The sequence below is a fragment of the Chrysemys picta genome, chromosome 3 (assembly GCF_011386835.1).
Source record: "Chrysemys picta bellii isolate R12L10 chromosome 3, ASM1138683v2, whole genome shotgun sequence".
In the NCBI taxonomy this organism is placed as follows: Eukaryota; Metazoa; Chordata; order Testudines; family Emydidae; genus Chrysemys; species Chrysemys picta.
In genome coordinates, this window is record NC_088793.1 from 182,785,740 (window position 1) to 182,811,892 (window position 26,153).

The 26,153-nt window shown below is 43.1% G+C and overlaps 1 protein-coding gene across 18 annotated transcripts in view; it reads right to left on the minus strand.

Moving 5' to 3' along the window:
- Positions 1-25,520, minus strand: part of PPP1R21 (protein phosphatase 1 regulatory subunit 21) — a 97,795-nt gene extending 72,275 nt beyond the window's left edge. For 5 of the 18 annotated variants that reach the window (XR_010600241.1, XR_010600240.1, XM_065590735.1 and 2 more), the window contains exons 1-4: positions 24,853-25,126; positions 6,878-6,946; positions 6,267-6,413; positions 2,822-2,923 (exon numbers count right to left, since the gene is read on the minus strand). Coding sequence is in view for 12 of the 18 variants with exons in the window: in XM_065590735.1 (XP_065446807.1) it covers positions 2,822-2,923; positions 6,267-6,413; positions 6,878-6,946; positions 24,853-24,915 (381 nt within the window). In the remaining 6 variants the exon portion in view is untranslated. Of the gene's footprint in view, positions 1-2,821; positions 2,924-6,266; positions 6,414-6,877; positions 6,947-13,968; positions 14,601-24,613 lie in introns of those variants that run through there. The other 13 variants (XR_010600238.1, XR_010600237.1, XM_065590732.1 and 10 more) reach the window with 8 other exon arrangements.
- Between the last annotated feature and the right edge of the window lie 633 nt (positions 25,521-26,153).

The window sequence follows — 26,153 nt, forward strand, 5'->3', positions numbered from 1 at the left end:
CAGGGAAGTTGAAGTGTTCTCCTACAGGTATTTGTATATTGCCATTCCTGATATCTGACTTGTGTCCATTTATCCTCTTGCGTAGAACACTACATAATCACACCAGTTTCAATTATTTTAGTAATTTATTTCAAAATAAATGTCAGCAAATACAGTAACTCCTCACTTAAAGTCGTCTTGGTTAACGTTGTTTCGTTGTTACATTGCTGATCAATTAGAGAACATGCTTGTTTAAAGTTGCGCAATGCTCCCTTATAACATTGTTTGGCAGCCGCCTGCTTTGTCCACCTCTTGGAGAAAGAGCAGCCCGTTGCAGCTGGCTGATGGGGGCTTGGAACCAGCATGGACCGGCAGCTCCCCTATCAACTCCCCACTCCCCTAATTTCCCTGTGCGGTAGCCACCCAGCAGGCTATCAATTGCCGGCAGTTCAGCTGTCCCTCCCCTCACTGCTATGTGCTGCTTTTGCCCTCTGCCTTGGAGCTGCTCCCAGAAGCTTCCTGCTTGCTGGGGGGAGGTGGGGTGTTAATGTCAGGGCTTCCCCCCTGCCCCCTGCTTACCCCATCTCCATAGAGCAAGGGGGGGGGGGGGACACACGACAGGGCTCAGGACGGAGGGAGCTTGCTAGCAGCAGCTGCTGTCTCAACTTGCTGATCTACTTAAAAAAGCAATGAAGAGTGGGGTCAGCGTACTTAAAGGGGCAATGCGCATCTCTCTCACACACACAGGGTGTGTGTCTGTCTACTATGCTTTCTCCCCTTCCATTTGTGCTGCCTTGTAGAGTGTGAGGTTACATTAACAACGTGTTAACCCTTGAGGGCTCAGCCAAATGCTAGTTCAACATTCAGCACTACAGCATTCCCTGGGAAATATTTCACCCTCTGACTCCACCACCTCAACCAAGCTTCACAATCACCTTTTCTGTGTACAGTATTGTTTGTTTAAAACTTATACTGTGTGTGTGTGTGTGTGTTGTGTATATATAAAAAAAGCCCCAGGCTAAACAAATCCCTGTTAACAGAATAAGTAAATGGCAGCTGCTCCAGGTCAATTAAGACACCTGGGGCTAATTAAGATCTTTCCGGAAGGCAGGAAAGATAGCTAGGTTGATTGGGACATCTGAAGCCAAATAGGGGCTGGCTGAAACTAGTTAAAAGCCTCCCAGTTAGTCAGTTGAGCGCGCGTCAGGAGCTTTAGGAGGAAGCCACGCTGTTGGAGAAACTAAGCAGTACAAACCATATCAGGTGCAAGGAAGAAGGTCCTGAGGGAACAGTGAAGTAGATATTAAAGAAGTGGAGACTGCTGTGGCGAAGTGGCCCAGGGAATTGTACATGTCCTACTTCAAAAAGAGTCAGCTACCATAGCTGCTACTATTAAGGTCCCTGGGCTGGAGCCCGGAGTAGAGGGCGAGGCCGGGCTCTCCCTCTCCCCTCCCAGATTAATCACTAAGACTGGGAGACAACAGAGACTGTGCGAGCGAAGGTTGCTTCTCCTCACCTCCCTTACTGGCTTATGATGAAAATGGCTCAGTAGGCTGTGACCCTTGCCTCTAGAGAGTGAAGGGCTACATGGGGGGTCACAATGAGCCTCTGAGGCTAGCGAAATCCACCAGGAAGCGCAGGATCCACTGAGACAAGGACAGAGCTTTGTCACAATATATATAAAAAAATATAGTGTCTTATCTGGTGAAAAAAATTTCCCTGGAACCTACTCCCTCCTCCCCCCCATTTATATTAATTCTTACGGGGAAATTGGATTAATTTAAATTCACATTTTTCAGGAACATAACTACAACATTAAGCGAGGAGTTATTGTATGTCTGTGACAATACAGAGAAACAAAAATTCCCCCAGGAGTAGAAAGTTAAAGAAACCCCTATTGACAACCCAGTTCCTGTTTGTATGCAGCCTCCTTCCTGCCGTGCGGGGTGATGGGGCTGCAGGAAGGGTCCCCCAGTGGCCGGGGAGTCCCTGCCCGCGAGGGAAGCCCAAGCTGCTGGCTGGGCCCGGCCTCCCTGTGGTCCTTCGGGCTCAGCTGGGGCGCACGATCCACCCAGCCTCCGGGGGCAGCAGTGGCCCCTTTGCAGCCTTCTGCGGCTGCGCCCCCCCCTTCCCCTGCCCAAGCTCGCTACAATGTAGCTGGGCGGTTGGGCTGCGCTGCGGACCCTGCAGGTCGTGCTGGGGCCGCGTGGACCCTGGTTTATGCTGCCTCCCTATTTCCCTGGACATGTTTGACTTCTTGGCAATTCCCCCTGGACGGGGATTTGAGTACCAAAAAGCCGGACATGTCCGGGGGAAATCCGGATGTATGGTAACCCTAGTCAGAGTATGTGACGAACTGCAGCTGCTAAGAACCCTCTACTCTTCTCTCTCCTCGCCCCCAGCAGTGTCTTCTATGTGCAAGCTGGGCCCTGCCAGGTCCAGCGGCCCCTAGTGGCGGCCAACAGCACTGCAGCCCATTTCGGAGGGGTGGGTGGGAGGTGGAATCTGTGCAAAAAACATTAATTTCTGTAAAATTCTGCATTGCACAGTGGCACAGAATTACCCCAGGAGTAAAATAATCTGACACAGAAATTAGGTTATTCTGACATTTTGCAATTCAAAGTGAATTTAAACACATGCAAAGCAGTGCCAGTTAGTATGGTCTGATGCTTCAAAGGATCATTAAAAACATCAATTTAATCCACTATTCTCACAAGCCACTTCTGAGATCTGAGCTACCACAGAGTGGTTTTTGGATGCTTTACTACTCATTTTCTTCATTGCAGTTCACATATAACCAGCTTTCTAACTTCAGAAGAGAAATTCTTTGAGAATTACTCACTTGTATATGTAATCGTTCATTCTCCTCTATCTTCTTTTGAAGATCTTCATCAAAGACACTCTTCTGCTCTTGACTCAACTGAGATGAAGATTCTCCACTTTTCTGATAAAAATTAAAAAGTATTTCCATGTATTGCATGCAGTTTTACAGGGCACCCATTCCCAATATGTAAGCATACTTTACACAGCTTAAAATTGGGTCTAGTCACATTTCCACAGTAACAGAAGCACAGGCTATGATTAACATCTCTAAAATACAGTTATTCCAAATATTTCTTACAAGTGATATATGTAGGTTGTATTAAAACACAAGTTCAAAGACAGCACCAGATCTCTAAACTTGGACAATGACAACTGCATGCACAAATTGCATTAAATATATTATTTGTGCAGGTTAGAAGACACAAAACAAGTTAGTCATTACTCAAAAAATTCAGTCAATATTTGTAAACCTGTATAGGCCTAATCTGGTGAAATGGCATACTTGAAACTTTGTCCGAATAATAGTTTCTTAACACTAAATGATTGCTTCTTGGAACACCTAGAGTAGACAAGGCGAGGCTACTCTTGACACAGAAGTTAATCCAAATAGTGACTGTAGCTCAGCTATTGAGTAAGAGTGACTACAACACAATTACATGCTATATCCTGGGGCAGGCAGGTTACCAAAAAGTGACAGTGACACTGAACTTTAGAAAGGAAGATTTCAATAAAATGTAGTTAGTCAAAATGGCTTTAAAAGTAAGGGAAGTAAAAACCTTAAGAAGTGGTATGGATGATATTTAACTAAACAATAATGGAGTGTCATAATACATCCCTTTTTTGTTCAACAACAGGAAACCTGGAACGCAACGTAAACGGTAAGGTCTGAGAGGCTATTAGAACCAAACTGCAATCCTTCAAAATTTGGAAGTCTGAACTGACAGAAGCCATAAATCACACCTGGCAATAAGTAAAAGGGAAATTAGAAGGGCCAAAATGTATTTTGAGGAGCAAATAACAAAAGATGTAAAAACAGATTATTTAAGTAAATCAGAAGCATGAAACTTGTGAAAGAATTGGTGTGTCTGTTGAATCACCGGAGCTAAATGGAGCAATTATGGACGATAAGGACACTAATGAGAAGCTAAGTGATTTCTCTGTATCAGATTTCACCACTGAGAAAACACCTACCCCAGACCTGCTCTTTTCTGATAATGAAGATCAGCTACTCTCAGAAATTCAGGTTTCAGAAGAGGTGGTACTGCAGCAAAATAATAATTTGAAAGGTGATAAGCCAACAGGCAGATTGTATACATCCAAAAGATAAAAAGGTGCTTAAGGATGAAATGGCTACGCTCCTATTAAAAAATAGCCACTGTTCCAGAGGACTGGAGGATAGGAAAGGTTGTACCTATATTTTTAAAAGGCTCTTGGAGAGATCTGAGGAACTAGAGGCCAGTAAAGCCTTACATCTGTACTTGTCCAACTGGTTGAAATTATAATTATAAGCAGAACAGAACATCTGGAAGATTATGGTATGATAGGTCTAAGCAATATGGTTTTAGCAAAGGAAAATCGTGTCTCACTAAACTTTTAGACTTCATTGAAAGTGTCTATAAAGTAATAGATGAAGGAAAACTAGCTGATGTAGTTCATTTAGACTTTAAAAGGCCTTTGATGAAACTGACAGCATAAATTAAAGCCTAAATTTATTATAATCTATTAAGATTATGTAAATTAAAAAAAAATACTAAGCAATGTTTGCTGTGAAGTTTTACAGGAAGTTTTACAAGTGCAGAGAAAATATCTTCATTTGAGTTTATTTAACTAGTTCAGCTCAAATGACTAGTTCAGTCAGCATTAAGAAATCAGTTGAAAAAGCAGAAAAGCTTGTTTTCCTCTTTCAATCTATGAATAAAACTACTTGTGAGAGGGCGAGCTCTATGATTTGTAAAATCTTGAAGAACATGTTGACCAGAAACAATCACTTCAATTCATTAGCTACTGATATTTCCTTTGTTTAAAAAGCATGTTTTAAAAAAATTCTTATGTTTTCAGCACTTAAGAAGTTTTATTCAATACAAAAATTAAAATGCTGGTTTTGTGCATTTGTAATTGAATCTGAATTTTCATCCAAACAGGCTTTGACACAAGTCCCGACTCAAACAAGAATCATCTAGTAAATAAGAAATGCATCATTCACCATTTTAAAAAATGCAACTGTTAACACTCTGAATTAATGTAAATTAAGCTATATAATTGCTTAAATAAATTTGCATAATATAGTGTATCCTGGTTAGTAAAAAGAAGCACCAAGTTTAGTGAAAAGGCTATATTCAGGTGCAAATCAACATGTTTTAATGGTTACCAACTAATGAGAATTTTGTTTAGAAAATAAACTAAAAAAAGGACAAATACAAAACACATGATTTCAGTCAATCCATCCTGGCAGAAGAGGCTACCAAAGAACCTAAATAGTCATGGGGTTAGAGTCAAATTACTGTTTTCAATCAAAAACTGGCTAGGAGATAGAAAGATACAAATAGGAATAAAAGGTCAGTTATGCAAAAGGTTCAGAGTGGGGTGACTCAAGGTTCTGTACTAGGTTCCATGTTGTTTAATATACTTATTAAAGATGTGGAAAGGAAATAAGTAAGTGAAATTTAATGTTGATAAATGTACACTAATGCACACTAGAGGAGAACAAATTAAATATTCATACACCTTACAGAATTCTAAGTAAACTGTATCAACTCAAGATATCAACTTGAATATTCTTGATACCCATACAGAATTATCAATTAATGATAAAAATTTTGGAAAGGATATTTACCTCATGCTTCAGGGATTAAGTAAATCTATTAAAAAATCAGTCAGAGATTTAACCTGCAGAGGGGGCCGATTCCCACGCCATGTATCTATTTCAGGGTTCTTTTACACTTTCTTCTGAAGCATCTGGTATTGGCCACTGTCAAAGACAGGATAGTGGACCAGATGGACTCCAGTTTGATCCAGTATAAATTCCTATATTCCTACTCATCAAATCATGGGAAACCATGGTCCACACAGTTTACAGATTTGCATAGAATCACAGGGTTAGAAGGGACCACAAAGTGTGTGGTACAAGTTGATAGACAAAAGTCTAAGTTTATATAGTTAAACATTAGGTTTGTATTGTATACGCACTAAATGCAGAGCATTCTCTATTGCTTGTTTTAGAACGTATGTTCATTTATTTTAAATTAAATTTCTTTATTATTAGATACTATCAAGTGGTGAAATTGGCTCTACCAATTTGTTACTGCTATGAAGTTTGGCACAAAAATATACATGGGGATAGAAAGGTAGAAAAGAAGTGAAGGACTTTGTTTTATGTCTCTTACTGGGATGCTGATAAAAACAAGACCATTGATGGAAAGCCAGGACATTTTTCTTTAAGTAAATTGTTTTAATTTGAAACCTACCTTGTTCTTCTTGCCCTTGGCTTCACTTAAGGCAAGTTCATCCTGAAGCAGTTCCACCCTCTTTGCAAGCTGTTGATTTCGAAATGTCAAACTGTCCATTTCTTGTTGCAGTTTTCTCAATGATTGGTCCCTCATCTTCAGTTGTTCCTGAATTAGCATAAAAGTTTCATCAATCCACTATGATTTCAGCACAAGCGTTATAAAAAAGTGACTAATATTTAAAAAAAAATCACAAAGGAATAATAGTAATTATACAAAATCTAAAACAATTCAACACACATTGCTTTGTTCGTTTGTAGACAACCTAAAGGCACATATGGATTGTTTTTAGCAAAAGAATTTAGCTTCCTTAAGTCTACACAAAGCATGCTGTGAGTGCATACTTCTTCCTTTTACACAGTCAGATGGACACTTCCTGGTGACTGTTTGTAAATGCCCACCACACCGTATCAGGAACAGAATAGTTGCAGATGGGAAATTCTTACTGAATCAATCCTTGGTTACAACTAGCTACATCCACTTAACCACAAAGCAGATCCGGAAAACTTCACCATCTGATCACAGTTTGACAAGACTGAGTGCAATTAAATAGAAGACTTTTTAACTTGTACCTTTAGAGAAGCAGAATTTGCTTGCTCATCCATGACACCTTTTTTCAGCACCTGATTCTGAGCTCGAAGCTGAAAACGAGGTGCAAATTATTAATCCAGCCAGGATTCAACAAACATACAAAGTGTTCATTAACAATCTGCAAGAGTACACATCTTTGTTTAGGAAAATAGAAAATATGTGCATTTTAAATCAGGCCGTATTAGTTCTGTTACAGATATACTGTTGTAATAATATTGAAAAAAGTATAAGACCAGCATAACCCAATTCCATTGTTTTACATTTTGGAAAACAAGTCATTTTACCTTCTATGAACTTCACTCTCAAACAAATTGTTCTTAAACAAGAAATATACTGTGATGTTGCACTCTATATGATTTTATGAAAGTATGCTGATGAGTATGAATAACACGTAACTGGAATATGCTTCATGCAAAAGGTCTCTTGTAAGGTATCATTACAAAGCTTATAATCTACTGAGTGTGGTCATCCTATTTGTATAAATTATGACTTTTGTATCTGAAACTAGAAATATAAAATATAACTGAGCGCCTATTGTAATTTATGCAAAATGTGGGCCATTAACGGTGGTTTGGAATCTTGATGGCTCCCATTAACCAGGACAATTGTCTGTGGATAGCTCTGTTTTACTTGTGAGTCTTCCTGTATACTTGTCTGCGGCCAAGTGGGTAATGACGTCTTACAGTGACATGTGATCATGTCATCTGAACTGGAATCCATCTTTAACCTGGTGCTTTTCCATTGGGGGGGAGGGATGACCCAAAGGGACAAAGGATTCCCGCCTTATGCAAAAGATATAAAAGTGGGTGGAACAGAGAAAAAGGGGCAGCCATCATGAGAAATCCCCTAGCTACCACCTCAGCTGGAACAAGGGCTGTACCAGGGGAAAGGATTGTGCCCAGACTAGGTAGGCATCCAGTCTGTGAAAGAAACTTATTGAAACATCTTGGAGGGTGAGATTTTATCTGTATTCAGTTTTATTACTGTATTAGTCTTAGATTTGCGTGTTTTATTTTAATTTTACTTGGTAATTCACTTTGTTCTGTCTGTTATTACTTGGAACCACTTAAATCCTACTTTCTGTATTTAATAAAATCACTTTTTACTTATTAACCCAGAGTATGTATTAATACCTGGGGGGGGGGGGGGGCAAACAACTGTGCATCTCTCCATCAGTGTTATAGAGGGCTAACAATTTATGAGATTTATTTGGGGTTTAGACCGCACTGGGACTTGGGCATCTTAGTGTTAAAGACAGGAACACTTCTGTAAGTTGCTTTCAGTTAAGTCTGCACTTTGGGGCACGTGGTTCAGACCCTGGGTCTGTGTTGGAGCAGACAGGCATGTCTGGCTCAACAAGACAGGGTGCTGGACTCCCAGGCTGGCAGGGAAAGCAGGGGCAGTAGTAGTCTTGGCACATCAGATGGCAGTTCCCAAGGGGGTTTCTGTGATCCAGCTCATCATGTACATCTTAGTAACAAGACAATTTTAAAGTGTGGTTATGGTCTGAAGAGCACCTACACAAAAAGGGCACCTATTTACTAAAGAAACCTACCCCCTGTGTATATTTCTCCTTTTCAGACAAAAATTTTTTAAATAACCTTTTTATTTTTGACAAAGAGTCCTGTGGCGCCTTATAAACTAACAGACATATTGGAGCATAAGCTTTTGTGGGTGAATACTCACTTTGTCAGATGCATGTAGTGGAAATTTCCAGAGGTAGGTACAAATATGCAGGCAAGAATCAGTCTAGAGATAATGAGGTTAATTCAATCAGGGAGGGTGAGGCATGAACACCAAGGGAGGAGAAACTGCTTTTGTAGTTGGCTAGCCATTCACAGTCTTTGTTTAATCCTGAGCTGATGGTGTCAAATTTGCAAATGAACTGAAGCTCAGCAGTTTCTCTTTGAAGTCTGATCCTGAAGTTCCTTTGCTCCAGGATGGCTACCGTTAAATCTGCTTAAAATTGTGTGTCCAGGGAGATTGAAGTGTTCTCCTACAGGTTTTTGTATATTGCCATTCCTAATATCTGACTTGTGTCCATTTATCTTTTACATAGGGAAATTTCCACCACATGCATCTGACGAAGTGAGTATTCACCCACGAAAGCTTATGCTCCAATTCGTCGTTAGTCTAGAAGATGCCACAGGACTCTTTGTTGCTTTTTACAGATCCAGACTAACACGGCTACCCCTCTGATACCTTTTATTTTTGTTCACACTACAGAACCAACACAACTAACAGAGTCAACAGGATTCTGTGCCACCTCATGTTTCCACAGAATTGTTAACTACATTCTGATTACAAAACTTATGCTTCGTTACCAGTGTCACAAACCAGAGAGAACATAGCCTGACTTAACATCTCAGGATGAGTTTGCAGACTGCCAAAAAAACACCAATCTTTTTACTATGATTTTGGCTAGTTTGAGCTGGAAATCATTGAGACAAAGATGGAGCTCCACAATGACATTTTTCTATTCACTTTTCAGAGTATCACCTCTCAAGCATTAATAATAAAGGCATTGATCGTTCCATCTTCCCATTCCTTGATAATGGCTCTGATTCAGGTTTCTTCACCAGTAGTTTGTATTAATTTGACATGGCTGAGTCCAGCAGCTGCAGTCATGAATTAAAATGGTTTGCACTGCACTTGGGAATGCCACTGGCCGAAGCACAAAGGGGGTGAATTCACGTAAAGCAATGCTGATGTCTAAAATTTTGTCTGAGAGCCGAACATTTCAAAAGATCAAGAGACAACAATTAATACTGTGGGCCTATTATGCTCCCTTTGAATTGCTTAGGGGGCCAAAAAGGAGGGGAAGCCACCTGCAAGTTGCTTACTGGGAACTTCCAAGGATAGGGAGTCCCAGCAGGGGTAGGGCCAATATAACAGGTTCCTATGCCTCCCTCCTCACAGCTACTGGCACAGGGAGCATGTCTACTATCCTTAATTGGCGTATGATCCACTAGGGTCTGTTGCCAGCTGATAGAAGTTGTGCTTTAGTTAAATATAAGTTATAGGGCTCAATACAGGGGTAACCAGGTGAAATTTAAGGGCCTATGATGTACTGGAGACCAGATTAGAGGATCTAGTGAAGCGTTCTGGCTTTACACATTCTGAAGTTATTAGCGCAAAATTGCCCCAGGAGTAATATACAGAAGTGTCAAAATAGACAGACACCAAACTAAGAAGCAAGAATCATATTTCATAGACACCAGAAATCAAGCTCATTTCATCGATTAGCTTTACGCTAATAAGCTTGTGCTTCGTTTAGAAAATACCCAAGTGACAAGAGCTTGTATTTCTCTTCCTAAAGTTTCAAATCAGGATAAGCAACAGACCATTGGTTTCCCAAGCATAAAGTTATTTGAGTAGAATTAATCCAGAAAGCCAAAGCCTATGTCCCCTCACAGTGCTCAGCAAATATTCGGTTTGAGTTGAACCAATTCTGAAAGCTACAAAAAAAATTTAGCGAATTGAAGAAATCCATTTCTGCTTAAATGTTCTACCCAAAATGTTATCTCCAGCATTTTTAATAGGTCACTAGAGTCACAAAATAGCTGTAGACGGTAGTCTCTTTATAATCTTTAGCCCAGTGATTAGGGCACTCACCTGGGATGTGGGAACTGTGCATTCAATTCCCTCCTCTGCCTGATGTGGAGAATGGATTTGAATTTGAGTCTCGGACATTTTCAAGCAATACCCTAGCCACTGATCTATGGGATATTCTGGAGCTTGTCTTCATTACAGGCTAAATTGGTGCTGCTTCGATCAATGCAGCAGAATCAATTTAGCGAGTCTGGTTAAGACATGCTAAGTCGATAGGAGAGCGCTCTCCCATCAACTTCTGTAATCCACCTCAATGCGTGGCAGAAGCGATGTCAATGGGAGAGCAGTGTTGACACTGCTGTAAGTCGATGTAGGTTACGTCAACTTCAGTTACGTAGTTTACTTAACTGAAGCAGCGTAATTTACATAGTCATAGTGAAGACAAGCCGTCAATCACTCCTCTTAATGGTGTTCCACTTTTTATAAATAAGGCCTTGTCTACACTGCAGAGTTTTGTCAACAAAAGTCTGCTTTCATTGACAAAACAGTGGAGGTGTACAAACTACAAAGCTCCTTCCACAGACAAAACACTCTCCTGCTTTGCCCACTAAATAAAACCACCTTGACAAGAGGTGTGGAGCTTTTTGCGGCAAAAGTTGTATTGACAAAGTATCAGCGTAGACACGGTGCTTAGTTAGGTCACTGTAAATGGCCTCTAGGAGGTGTCCCACAATGCTCATCTTGACCGCTCTGGTCAGTGGTTTGAACTCCACTACCTTGCATCCAGGTACATAGGCATCCACCCTGCCCCCTTAAAAAGCCTGGGAATTTTTGAAATTCCACTTCCTATTTGCTTCGTGTGGACAGCTCGTATCACATCTTCCCAGCTGATCACAGTAGCTCCACACAGCAAACACTCTCCTGCTTGGAACACACCTGAGTTGTTGGATCTGCTGGCACTGTGGGGAGAGGAGGTTGTGCAGTTTCAGCTCCGCTCCAGCCATAGGAACTTCAGTATCTATGGTCAGATTTCTCATGGCATGTTGGGTAAGGGCTATGAACAGGACACACACCAGTGCTGTGCAAAGATAAAGGAACTGAAGCAGGTGTACCAGAAGGCAAGCGAGTCAGACCGTCGCTCTGGTGCTACGTCAAAGACCTGCCACTTCTATAAGTAGCTGAATGCCATCCTCCATGGCGACCCCACTTTCACTGCGAAGAGCCCCGTAGATATTTTGGTGGGGCTGGAGACAGTGGTCTCAACACAGAGGACAAAGTGGTGGACGAGAAGATTGAGTTGGAGGACGACGTGGAGCATGCGGCAGGGTCGTCTGGTGGCATGGTGAGTGAAGACATCTTTTCCATTCTGGAGGGTTCTAGCCAAATCCGGCAGTCCGTCTCTGGCACGCATGATGCAGGAGAGGAGAGCTCTGGTAAATGTTCTTTTTTAGTTCATGCTGCTTGATTATATGAGGTAGAGCTATCTTTTTTGTATATTCTTGCAGACGGAATAGACATGTACAAAACTAGCTGTGTTTGGGTATGATTCACATTCTCATGTACAGCTACACAGTGGGGGCCCTGTGGAACAGTGTGTTAATGCACACCGAGATTTCACAGGAATCCTCCAGAGAGATCTCTGGGAAACTTTTCTGGAGGTACTCGCCAATCCTATGCTGAAGATTTGTTGGCGAGAGATGCTTTGTTCCTTCCCTCATTGTAGGAAAGTTTCCTGCGCCAATCTGCAATCACTTGTGCAGGGACCAAAGCAGCACACAGGTGAGAAGCATAGGTAACTGGTCTGAAGCCACACGTATGCAGAAGATGCACCCTTGCATCTCTCAGAAGTGAGATATCGGCTTCAATGACCCCAACCTGTGGAAAACGGTGGCAGAATTTACAGTATTCTCCCTAGTCACCTGCACTGATCCCCTTAAAAAAAAAAAAAAAAAAAAAAAACACTTAGACCCTTTGCCTCATCTTGAGCGCCCTTCCCCCTCCCTCAGGCCAAACTCACCATGTTTAGGATGTTCACTGAGCTGTGTGCTTGCCAAGGGACAGTGAGAAACTTATTCATATTTAAAAAGAGGTGCATCTTACTATAATGATTCAATGCTGTGCATGCATAACAGTCATGCTTCTGTTTATTGTGCTTCCGAAGAAGCGGCCTTGAGGGGAACGCCCTACACACTGGCGGAGCACCTCCATCATATAAGGAAGCAAACAAGGAGGAGAAAGGAGGAGGTGTTCCAATCCCCAGAGACCAAAAAACAAGAATGCAGAACAGGGAGAGAGACTTTAAAAGAAAATTATAAAATAGACAGAACAGAATGGAAAGCCAGAATTGAATTTTAATGGGCAAGGAGCAGATGATAAAAGTGATAGAGGAGCAAACGGAGATGTTTAAGTTCCTAATCACGCAGCAGGCATAATACATTTGTGTTCGGCCCCCTGTGCAGAACTGCTTTCCATGTCCTCCCCAAACTCCTCCCACACATTCCTTGAAACTTCTCAGCCCATCTCGGTATCCTGTTCACTCCACCCCTTTGGACAGTTTCCAAAATGATGCACACAGCTATTAGAGCCTACACTGCCCTTCATTATTATCACCCTTCCCATCAAGCCTTTTGTGAGTGGTGTTAATTGGTATTTAATAAAAACACTCTGAAAGAAAACCCCAATCTTTGTCTCCTACACACAGTGGTTGCTGGTGGAATTAATACACAGTGGGAATATGATCATTTGCTGACTACAAATCCCGGCCAGGAATCATCAAAATTTTCATGCAAGGCAACAAGTTAACAAAGCATGGCAGAATGCTGTACAGAACGACACACTGCTAGTGCTCATTTGTCAAAATGGTGCCTCAAAGCCTCCCTGATTCAAATAGCTCCCCATTGTGCCTCTCTAATAGCCCTGGTATCTGGCTGCTCAAAATCAGCCTCCATGCTCCACTCCTGGGGAAACTTATCACCCTTAGCCTCTCAAATATTATGGCGCGCACAGCAGGCGACTATGACCATGGGAATATTTTCCTCATTTAGGTCTAACCTGCCATAAAGGCAAAACTAGCATGCTTTTAATCTGCCAAAGGCACATTCTATAGTCATCCTGCACCTGCTCAGCCTATTGTTGAAGCACTCCTTGCTTCTGTCCAGGTTTCCCGTATAAGGCTTCATGAGCCATGGGAGTAAGGGGTACACTAGGTCTCCCAGGATCACTATGGACTTTTCAACACCCCCCCCCCCCCACCCGCATTAGAATCTTCTGCTCTGGAAAGAGAGTTACTGCTTGCAGCATTCTGTACAGGCCAGCGTTCCTGAAGATGTGTGCATCATGCATCTTTCCGGACCACCCTGCGTTGATATCAGTGAAACGCCCACTGTGATCCATAAGTGCCTGCACTACCAAAGAGAAGCAACCCTTTTTATTGATGTACTCTGTCGAAAGCTGGTCCAGGGCCAAAATTGAGAATTATGTGCCATCTATTGCCCTGCTGCAGTTAGGGACAGCAACTCACCAGTAGCAGTCTGGAGTTGCCAGCTTCCACACACCGATTGCCACATGCTTCTCTACCGAGAGGGCATCTCTCATTTTGGTGTCCTTGGGCTGCAGTGCTGGGGTGAGCACAGTTCCAGGAAAGTGGCTTTCTGCATCCAAAAGTTCTGCAGCCTCTACTCGTCATCCCAGACCAGCATAACAATGGGATCCCACCACTCAGTGCTGCTTCCCAAGCCCAAAAGAGACAGTACACAGTGTGCAGTTGCTCCATGAATGCCAAAAGTAATCTGGTGTTGTTTCTTCCCATGGCACACAGCAGGTCACGCACCTCTAATTCCTGTTGAGAGTGGGTGCTCATGATATACTTCATAACCAGCTGCGTTGCATTCATAACAATGAAAACAACAGTAGAGAGCAGCACAGGATCCATCCTTTCTGACAGAGTTGTCAGGTACAGAGTAAACTGGGGCTGTTGAAAAATACCATGCAACACAGTTGGAAGCCCGTGGAATGATGGGACACAAAAAACTGCATCATGGGACGTTGAACCCACACCCATGATGCACTGCAATCCATTTTGCCTTCTCACAACTCCTAGGTGCAGAAGGTGGCGAGTAGCAGAGTAGGATAGCTACCCACAGTGCACTGTTCTCACTGTTAATGCTAGAGCACCAACTGTGAACGCGCTCCGCCGACAGAAGAAGAGTTGTGTGAACATGCACAAACCATGTGATTATACCGGTTTTTGATCAGTGTAGCTTGCGTCAACAAAACTCTGTATATAGACAAGGTCCAAATAGTCTTTGGACCAGAGACTTGAACTTGGGTCTCCCACATCCTAAGTGAGTGGCCTAAATAGTACACTAAAATGACTATGAATTGCCACTATGAATGACAATGCACCACAACCCTCTGCTCCCCCTGCACCCCGAATCCCTCATCCGCAGCCCCACCCCAGAACCTTCACCCCTAGCCAGAGCCCTCACCTCCTGCACCCAACCCTCTGCCCCAGCCCCCTCCCATACCCCAAACTCCTCATCCCCACCCCTGCCACACATCACCTCAATATTGGTGCACATAACAAAACTCATTCTGCATGAGGACATAAAAAATTAGAGGGAACATTGTCTGTGACTGGTTTAGACTCTTTGCAGCTCATGGTTGCTGACAGCAGCCACTAAAGCTGTGTAATTTCAGGAGGACAGTAGCAACAGAATCTAGGGACAAACCGCCAAACCTGGTCAGAATATGTTGCCAAATGCTTCTATTGCTAAGAAGCACAATATCTGAGCACTGCCTCTTCCTATAGAGATGTTACCAGAACCTGCATGTGATCTGCAGCATTCACTTTCCACCGATTGTCCTTTCTTAAACTGAATGGACACTCAGTGTTGTTAACCCAATATGGGATTTTTCATCTAACTGGAGAATCTGCATGCACTTAGAAAATGAGTACCATACCCCCCCCTAGGATGTCTAAAAGAGCTTCCTAGAGTTCCCTCAGGTTAGCAGCAGCAGTGAGAAGGTGAAAAGAGGTAACAGGGAGTAGCTACTTGGGCAGCTGTAAGGCAGAAGAAAACACTAAGGGCACCCTTATATCCACCTTGGAGTAGGGGTGGGATCAAGTAAAGTTACCTCCAAAGTACTGCGAAAAGGTGGGGCAGAACAAACACTAGTGGTGAATGCCCACCACTGCCAGCCTGAGCAGAAAGGAAGCAAACCCTCAGTCCATCCAACCAGGGGTAAGTATGGGGGGTAGGAATTGAAGACAAGCACACCCCCATCAAATAGATACCTATGACAGGTGAATTGGTGGGGAACGGAGAAGCAGGGAGTGCTACAACCAGTTTCATTGCCATTGATAACCAGCAGCCTGGGCTTTGCTCTACCATTCCCTTCTGCTGCAGGCAAGTCTCCCTAGCTTCTCTCTCCAGAAAGCAGGTCAGCCCTTTGAGAAATTGAGAGAAAACAGGGACAGTGTCTTCCCAGCCCTCTCAAGCTTTTCCTCTCCTTCAAGGAAGGCAAACTCATAGATGCTAAACGAGAAACATCCATATCACAGCAATACATTTTTCAATCCTTGACTGCAGTGTTACTTTCCCTCATGCTCCAAGGCATCAGGAAGGGCCAGGAAGATGATGAGTGCGCCAGTGATGGAGCACAAGCCACAGTATCAATACTAGAAAATGTGACAATCTAATATGGAGCTCTCGCATGGCACTTTCAGATCAGCACTTTACAACAGCAATGGTGTAGTGTGAGAAATGGCTATCTTTAGGAATTTGCTACTTAGGGTGCACTGAGTATGCTCAGTAACATCTGCTGAAGCCACTGGCCCTTCACCCTACTCTTACTTGGCATAGGATTCTGCAGACTGCTTTTTAAAGGAGTTAAAAAAGGGGCAAAGGGGGCAAATCGGAGGAGAGGGGTAGCCAGGATCTGAGCAGGGGGTGGAAATTGACTGGTCGGGGGGGGGGGGGTCAAGCAGCTACAGGCAGAGTTAGGAGAGGGGCTGAAGGGCAAAATCAGGGATGAGGGGAGAGGAGCCAGGGTTAAGCACAGGGGTGAGGCGCTGCCAGAGGGCAAAACCATGGCACAGGCGGTAACAGTTACCCTGGTGGACTGAGACATCAGTGTTTGCAAAAAAAAATAGGGCGGGGGGGAAGGGGCGCAGAGGGACTTTTTTATTTCCCCACCCACAGACAGGACCTCTTAGAACCCAGCCCTGGGAAGCCCATGCTTACAGGCACAGGCATCCAAATGGCTTTTCTTAAAGGCACAGGCAATGCCTAGTCACTGCAGCTGCTCCCTGTCTAATGTAACCTACTGAAGTGCTGCAGGAGACTCAATTCAGTGAAACATTTTACATATACCCCCTCAGAAACAAAGAATCCCATATCAGCGTATCTGATTGCATAAAGTATCATAGCAGTTCACAAATTTGTCTTATCTGCTGCTGGGATTCCCTGAATTACTCTTAGCACTTCATCATTTAGCTTTGTTATTGTGCAGATGCATGTCATTGGGCTATTCAATTTATATTTTAACAACAAATACTTATTGAAAATATGTGTAAGTACTTGCAGTAGTTTTAGCAATGACATCTGTGTTTCTATTATTGTACTTGCTATGTTTTTTACTGTGATTTCAAATTTTGAATTTTTAAGTCTAACTTTTTCTTCTTATTTTTAGAGATGTTTATTCTGTTGGATCATCTGACTTCCAGTCTGACTGAATTTCTGGCCTGGTCTCAAAACTTTGTTTTCATTTAATCCACCAATGAGGATTTCCTTTTGTAACTGTTATTTTGCCTTTCAATCCAGCCGTTAGCGTTTTCCCACATGCCATTGCTTGTGTGTAGAACTTGATTCTCAAATATTCAATAAAGGCAGTATACTATCTCATGTAACATCTTTCTCAAAGGCAAAAATCTATTGTAATTTTTGCTATACATTAGAACTGCCGTAGTGGAACAGACCAATAGTCTGTCTAGTTCAGTATCCTCTCTTCTGACAGCAGCCAGTGCCAGGTGCTTCAGAGGGAATGAACAGAACAGGTACTCACTGAGTGAACTATCCCATTGTCCACTCCCAGCACCTGGAAGTCAGATGTTTAGGGACACCCAGAGCATGGGGATGCATCCCTGATTATCTCAGCTAAGGAACTGATCTAATTCTTTGTTGAACCCATTTATAATTTTGGCCTTCAAAACATAATGAATACACGTCTACAACCCCAAGATAGCTTGACAACCACAAGAATTCTAAAAACATGAGTTATATACCCTGACATCAAAATTTTTTAATAAATACATGATATTTTGTTCTTATGTGCCTCTTTGTTCCTGAGCTTTTAGCGTGCAATAAGGCCAGTTCCACAAAAGCTGGAGCCTAAACACCTGAATGAATCTTGGTCTACCCTCATACTTAGGAAATTCCTGTTATCTGTCCCAAACATTTCATATATCTAAGGCCATATCTACACTACAAGGGTATCAAGTATCAGAGGGGTAGCCGTGTTAGTCTGGATCTGTAAAAAGCAACACAGAGTCCTGTGGCAACTTTAAGACTAACAAACTAAGATATCCTTGAGCTATAATGTATCTCATGATGGAATAGGGATTGTAAATTCTAATTTTATAGTATGAGACAATATATTCATGCAATGTTTAAGAAAAGTTTTGTAAATGAGTTCCAATAGTTCATGGATTAGGGACCCAATTTTATGGGATTCCAGGGGCTTCTGTATAGATTATTTAGGTTAATCTTTCTATCTACCCAATGGGACTCAGTGCTCAGTCTAGAAGATACCATCAGAGATGCTTAGTTTTGCAGTTCTCAAACTGTGGATTTGTGTCTCCAGAGATAACATGCTTGTTAACAGCAACAATGTTTTAAAATAACTAATAAATAGAGGTGAGAAATAACAGACCTCAACCCTATTGACTCTGTGTACACAAATTTGCAGAGGGACAATCCCTTACCTCTCTCTAAAAGGGCAAAGATTCAAAAAGTTCAATAAATAGAAGATTGTTGGGGGCGGAATAGATCTGGACAAGGAGAAGAAGTCTGGAGATAAACGTGAAAAGGTAGGGACAGGGAGTAGAAACAGAAGTGAAACTGTTTGAGCAGCATACTCTGAGCGTAGCCTTCATTGATTTGAGATCTACCATACCATTCTCTCACTAGAAGAGAAAACCTGTAATGGCAGCAGGCCATAAAAGAGACCCAGTTTGGGAATAAGAACCATTCAAGAAATATATGTTTGCTGATGTTGTTTTAAAGAAAGGCACACCAGTGAACTGGTGGAAGTGACTCAAGCACTTGGATTCAGAGACTGTTGAAGTGATATCACCACTTAACAGCAATAACTTCTTCTGCCGGTGTAGAAAGAATATTTTCTTCCTTTGGACGAATTCATTCCAAATTGATAAATCGTTTGGGACCTGAAAAAGCAGGAAAGCTTGTTTTTCTTTTCCAGATTATGAACAAACAGAAAAATGAAGGTAAAGACAACTGAGTTAGCTGCAAAAGCCAATATGTTTCTCATGTTGACCTGACTGACAGTCAATTTAATTTTTGTTTTGTTTTGTTTTTAAATATTTCATTTAACTCTTAAAAACAATTTTAACAAAAACAAACCTAATTTTAAAAAACTTGAATGTTTAACTAAATTCAAAAATTCATATGCTTGTTTTGTTAAAATATTATGTTTGCTGTTGAAGAAAAAAATCCAGAACATTGTTGTTTTAGTTAAATAAAACAATTTAAATGTCTGTCTGGCGATGTTCTCCTCCTAATACAGCATGGCAAGAAAATCCTCCAAATGTTAATGATTAACCTGTTGAATTGGAGATAGTTCACCTCCCAGTGACTTCATAAATATCTACTTCATTTACCTTTGGTAAATGAAATGACCAAACAATCATTCATTTCCTGATATAGCTGTAAAACTAATCTGAAAAGTTATCAACATAACTCACTTTAAAAATGTATAGTGTGTACCGTCTAAAAATGAAACCTACATCTATCTCTGAGTTGTAAATCGAGTCTTCCTGACTAGTGATTTAAATCATGATTTAAATCAAATCCACCATGCTGCTTAAAAAAAAAAAAAAGTTGTTTTTTTTTAAATCACCTTGCAGTAATAAGAGTGATTGAGCTGTTGAGAAGTGACAATGCTATCAAGACAAAACAAGTTAAGTTTTAACAGTGAGGGAAAACGCTCAAGAAAATGTCTCAAAAATTAAATCAGAGAACAATAAGGTGACGTGAGTACCACAGTTCTGGGTGTAATTTTTGTGGTGGTACCTTGTTGCTTGATATATGTAACAGTGACAAAAGTGGAAGTCTGTATAAAGCACAATGGTAGATTTTCTGCCTATGAGTTTGTTTTCAAAAGGAATTCATAAGTATTTAAAATACTATTTATAATGCTTTGCACTACTCAATGTTGTGTGCGCATTCAATGGTTCTTTACTAGTAGACCGTATGACTTTCTATGCAGTGTAAAGGGACTAAAAGATGTATTTTTAAATGCTTAGACTTTCATTAAGGGTTTTTCATGTTATAGCCCTAAAATTCAACTTGTAAAATGCTTTTTAAAAACAGTCCTGTAAAGATAGAAATGTGGGCTTGGTTCTCTCTACTCCCAAAATTTGTTTGGTATCGAGTGTTATCTAATAGGTACTGTGAGGATGTTGCCTAAGCATTTGTCATACAGCTAAAGTGTTATTTATGATTTCTTGAGCGCTGGGGCACCAGGAGCACTGGGGAATGAGGGCTTCCCTCACTAGTACAGAATAGGTGTAGCAGAATACAATGTAGGGGACAATTTCCTGGTGCTAGGGGACAATTTCCTAGTGCAAGTGCTGGAGGAACCAACTAGGGGCAGAGCTCTTCTAGACCTGCTGCTCACAAACCGTGAAGAATTAGTAGGGGAAGCAAAAGTGGATGGGAACCTGGGAGGCACTGACCATGAGATGGTCGAGTTCAGGATCCTGACACAAGGAAGAAAGGAGAGCAGCAGAATACGGACCCTGGACTTCAGAAAAGCAGACTGACTCCCTCAGGAAACTGATGTACAGGATCCCCTGGGAGAATAACATGAGGGGGAAAGGAGTCTAGGAGAGCTGGCTGTATTGTAAAGAATCCTTATTGAGGTTGCAGGAAAAAAACATCCCGATGTGTAGAAAGAACAGTAAATATGGCAGGCGAGCAGCCTGGCTTAACAGTGAAATCCTTGCTGATCTTAGACGCAAAAAGAAGCTTACAAGAAGTGGAAGACTGAACAAATGACCAAGGAGGAGTATAAAAATATTGCTCAGGCATGCAAGAGTGAAATCAGGAAGGCCAAATCACACTTGGAGTTGCAGCTACCAAGAGATGTTAAGAGTAACAAGAAAGGTTTCTTCAGGTATGTTAGCAACAAGAAGAAAGTCAAGGAAAGCGTGGGCCCCTTACTGAATGAGGGAGGCAACCTAGTGACCGAGGATGTGGAAAAAGCTAATGTACTCGAAGCTTTTTTTGCCTCTGTCTTCACGAACAAGGTCAGCTCCCAGACTGCTGCACTGGGCAGCACAATATGGGGAGAAGGTGACCAGCCCTCTGTGGAAAAAGAAGTGGTTCGGGACTATTTAGAAAAACTGGACGTGCACAAGTCCATGAGGCTGGATGCGCTGCATCCGAGGGTGCTAAAGGAGTTGGTGGATGTGATTGCAGAACCATTGGCCATTATCTCTGAAAACTCATGGTGATCGGGGGAGGTCCCGGATGAATGGAAAAAGGCTAATGTAGTGCCCATCTTTGAAAAAGGGACGGAGGAGGATCTGGGGAACTACAGGCCAGTCAGCCTCACCTCAGTCCCTGGAAAAATCATGGAGCAGGTCCTCAAGGAATCAATTCTGAAGCTCTTAGAGGAGAGGAAAGTGATCAGGAACAATCAGCATGGATTCACCAAGGGCAAGTCATGCCTGACTAACCTAATTGCCTTCTATGAGGAGATAACTGGGTCTGTGGATGAGGGGAAAGCAGTGGATGTGTTATTCCTTGACTTTAGCAAGCTTTTGATACAGTCTCCCACAGTATTCTTGCCAGCAAGTTAAAGAAGTATGGGCTGGATGAATGGATTATAAGTTGGATAGAAAGCTGGTTAGATTGTCGGGTTCAACAGGTAGTGATCAACAGCTCCATGTCTAGTTGGCAGCCAGTTTCAAGCGGAGTGCCCCAAGGGTCGGTCCTAGGGCCGGTTTTGTTCAGTATCTTCATTAATGATCTGGAGGATGGCGTGAACTGCACTCTCAGCAAGTTTGCAGATGACACTAAACTGGGAGGAGTGGTAGATACGCTGGAGGGTAAGGATAGGATACAGAGGGACCTAGACAAATTAGAGGATTGGGTCAAAAGAAACCTGATGAGGTTCAACAAGGACAAGTGCAGAGTCCTGTACTTAGGACGGAAGAATCCCAAGCACTGTTACAGACTAGGGACCAAATGGCTAGGAAGCAGTTCGGCAGAAAAGGACCTAGGGGTAACAGTGGACAAGAAGCTGGATATGAGTCGACAGTGTGCCCTTGTTGCCAAGAAGTCTAATGGCATTTTGGGCTGTATAAGTAGAGGCATTGCCAGCAGATCGAGGGACGTGATCATTCCCCTCTATTCGACATTGGTGAGGTCTCATCTGGAGTACTGTGTCCTGTTTTGGGACCCACAAGAAGTATGTGGAAAAATTGGAAAGAGTCCAGCGGAGGGCAACAAAAATGATTAGGGGGCTGGAGCACATGACTTCTGAGGAGAAGCTGAGGGATCTGGGATTGTTTAGTCTGCAGAAGAGAAGAATGAGGGGGGATTTGATAGCTGCTTTCAACTACCTGAAAGAGGGTTCCAAAGAGGATGGATCTAGACTGTTCTCAATGGTCCCTGATGACAGAACAAGGAGTAATGGTCTCAAGTTGCAGTGGGGGAGGTTTAGGTTGGATATTAGGAAAAACTTTTTCACTAGGAGGGTGGTGAAGCACTGGAATGGGTTACCTAGGGAGGTGGTGGAATCTCCTTCCTTAGAGGTTTTTAAGTTCAGGCTTGACAAAGCCCTGGCTGGGATGATTTAGTTGGGAATTGGTCCTGCTTTGAGCAGGGGGTTGGACTAGATGACCTCCTGAGGTCCCTTCCAACCCTGATATTCTATGTTTCTATGAATACACTCCTGTGACATTCCCCTCTGGTGTTATCTAGACCAGTGATCTGCTAGACCTCTCCAATCCTTGGCTCTGGGAGCCAGCCTTACCGTGCTCTGCTGAGAGAACCCCCACTCCTGAGCTGTTCACGCACAGCCTCTGGCATGTAAGCTGCTCCCAGCTACTTGCAAGCAAATGACTGTAGCCAATATCTCCGGTCCCAGACACAACCCTGGGAACCTCCGTCTTGCAGTGCCCAGTTATGCCTGCTGGACGCTGCAAGCTTATATAAGTTTGTCAATTTAACCAAGACATTGATATGTACCAGGGTTGTTCTCCCAAGGGGCGTTTCTGACACACCACAAACCAAATGCACTGCTTCACGTAGAATAAACAAACAGATTTATTAACTATAAAGATAGATTTATGTGATTATAAGTCAAAGCATAACAAGTCAGATTTGGTCAAATGAAATAAAAGCGAAACGCATTCTAAGCTGATCTTAAAACTTTCAATGTCCTTAAAAACATAGAGGCTTTTTAGTCAGGCTCTCCCCTTTGATCAGCATTTCAGTCCCTTGGTGGTGGAGGTGTCTGTAGATGTAGGTGGGAGAGAGAGAGAGCATGGCAAAATGTCTCTCCCTTTTATCTTGTCCTTTCTTTCCTCTTGGCTTTGCCCCCCTGCCCTCAGAGTCAGGTGAGCATTACCTCATCACAGTCCTGAACTGCCTAAAGGAAAGGGGTGACTCCTTCGAGGGCCTAACAGATTCTTTTGTTGCTGCCTAAGCCAGCGTCCATTGCTCCTGTGAGGCTGTGCTGGGCTTGTCCCATCCATGCCCTGACAAGGTGTGAACTGCCTCCCTGTTCTTGGAGAATTTTTGCATGGGCTTGCTTTAAGCCATGAGGATACATTTTCAGCCTCATAACTATATACATGAAATTATAACTTATAATATTACTATAACAATCACTGTAACAACCATGCTCAGTGCATCATGAGCCTTCCGAAGACATCCAACATGATAAACTTTGCACTGGATACCATACAATCATTTTATAAAGTTGAAAATGGGGGTGTAGGGTGTCCACCTGAGGTACAGAGCATCACAACTCCACACAGTTCATGGCTCCTCTGAGGTGCTCAGTATAGCTGGCAGTGCCTTCTGCCCCCCCACCCATTTGCCATCAGGATATTTAGGCAGCAACAACAGTATGGCTTCCACATACATGGGAGTGGGTGGGGAAGGGAAAGGACTTCTTGTCCCTCTTCTCATCTCCACCACCAGTAATGCCTCTGTGTGATGGCAGCCATATTTTGACCCTATAATAAATAGATAGGAACTGCTTCTGCCAGGAAAAATTTCAGGTGAGTATAGATGGCCCTCAGTAAGGGAAACAGGAAATCCAAAATACTTCTCTCTCCTTTCTACCCAGTCCCCAGAGACTAAATATACCAGAATGGAGACAAACCCATCTGGCTCATCTTTACACTACAAACTCTATTATCTCTTTTGAACAAGCCCTTTCATCTCCAACGAGATATTACCCCAGGAGCTTCCTGGAATCTACACTCCATTTGATCAGAAACCTCTCTCAGTCAAGGCAACAAGACAAGTGCATTGCTGCCTGTGCCTGCCTGCTGAGTTGATTAACTGTAATGGTCAGAGATCACACCAGCATAGAAGTATAATTAACACAAGGAAATTCAGAGTTTAAATTCTCCACCACATGTCCCACATCCCACTAAAATGAATAGAACCCACAGGTCACTTGGGCACAAGTATCAATGTCCGAATGCTACATTATCAGCACAGTAAATGAAGCTGCAAAATAAATTATGTTTAAATGACCTCACTATTTTTTACAATCCTCTATTAAGCGGTAATTGATATGTACACCAGGCAGGGTCATTTGGAAGCCAAAGATTTTATGCTTCCATCCCACTCTACTGTCAAGGTTTAGCAAATTAGGATAAGTCAGCAAATAAGAATCACCTTAGGTATCAGTAACTGCTAATGGTAACAATTAGCAGCTACTAGTAGAAAATTACATCAGATAGCAGGGTTTTTTTTTTTTCCACAATCCCTTACATACGAATAACTGCGACAGGTAGCAAATTCCTACAGGTAACAGTTTCTCGCACTACGGTCCCAGGATCGGGATCGGTGCTAGTAACTGGAAAGTATCGCGCTAGAGGAAGAGTATCGGCATCATGGCGTCTCAGTCCCGGTACCTTCGAATACTCCTGAGCCAGTTTCTGGTACTTCCCCTGCAGCTCCGCGCTAGCCGCCGCCATCGCCCCACGGCTCCTCGGTAGCTACCGCTGTCCACGTCGGAGAACCCACTGCCCAGGGCCGCCGCCGCGGCTCAATCCAACCACGCCCCGTCCCTACCGACACACTTCCGGACGTGAGAACGCGCTAACGTCAACGCAGAATCTCACGCTAGTCTACGAGGTGGGTTGACTTCACTCTTCGGCACCATCATCTTGACGCAAAATCCAAGATGGCAGATCGAAGGCGGGTCACAAGCTACCCTCTCCACCCGCACCTTGGGCGCAACAGACGTGAAAAGCCGGAGTACGGTCACGTGACACGGGAAGGCGCGAGCGAGCTGTTGTTACCATGGCAACAGCCTCACAAGCGCTCCAGGAGCGGCCCTGCGTAACGCGCAACGGGGCTACGGAGCCCGGCCAAGGCCAATGAAGTACGGAGTTGCGGGACCCCAGAGCTCTAGGGGCGCGCATTCCCTCCCAACGTTGAGCTGAAGCGAGCCTGCGAGCATGACTTGAGAGGGTTGTGGGGAATTCTCACTGGTATCTAGACGACCCGCTCCCATTGATAAAACCGGAGAGGGGCGGGTGCTGGGTGTAGTCGAGCCCCGCCGCCCCCAACCCTTAATGAACGGGCCTGTAGGCAGCGCCTCAGGTGCGTGTGCACAGTCCCCGTGACCTGGGCAGCAGCATTGTCTCAGCCACCGCAGGAAGGGGGGCAAATATACCGGGTTGACGAGAGGAGGGGGGCAGTTGTACCAGGGCACCAAGTTCAGAAGACCGCAGGTTTGTCACATGGTGAAATTGGAAGCGTGGGACCTGCTAGCTAGACACTACTTTAAAACGTCCAAAATCAGGGTGGGTAGGCGAGGCTCATTCTCTTACCTGGCATACGGCCACGGTTGGAGCCAAGGGCTCCTGGCTGTCCCCAGGTGTCCTAGCCTGGGGAGGGAGCATTAAAAGCTGTCTATGCTTCTGGCCTGCAGAGAGCCAGCCTTGCCTTATCTCATCTATAGGTGGGGAGAAAGAAGAAAACCTTTTTGACAGGCAGGGTCTTTGAAAAATCAAGCATTTGTTTAAACGATCCTCAGGGATTAGATATGAAAATAAGTCTCAGGTGAGACGAATCAGTGGGGAGGGTGCATCACAGCCATAACAAATTCGGTTATGATATGGGTGCAGAAATAAGGGAATTTAACCCATGGATATTGTCACCATGAGTGAAATAAATATATATTTATAGGGAACACATCACACCATCA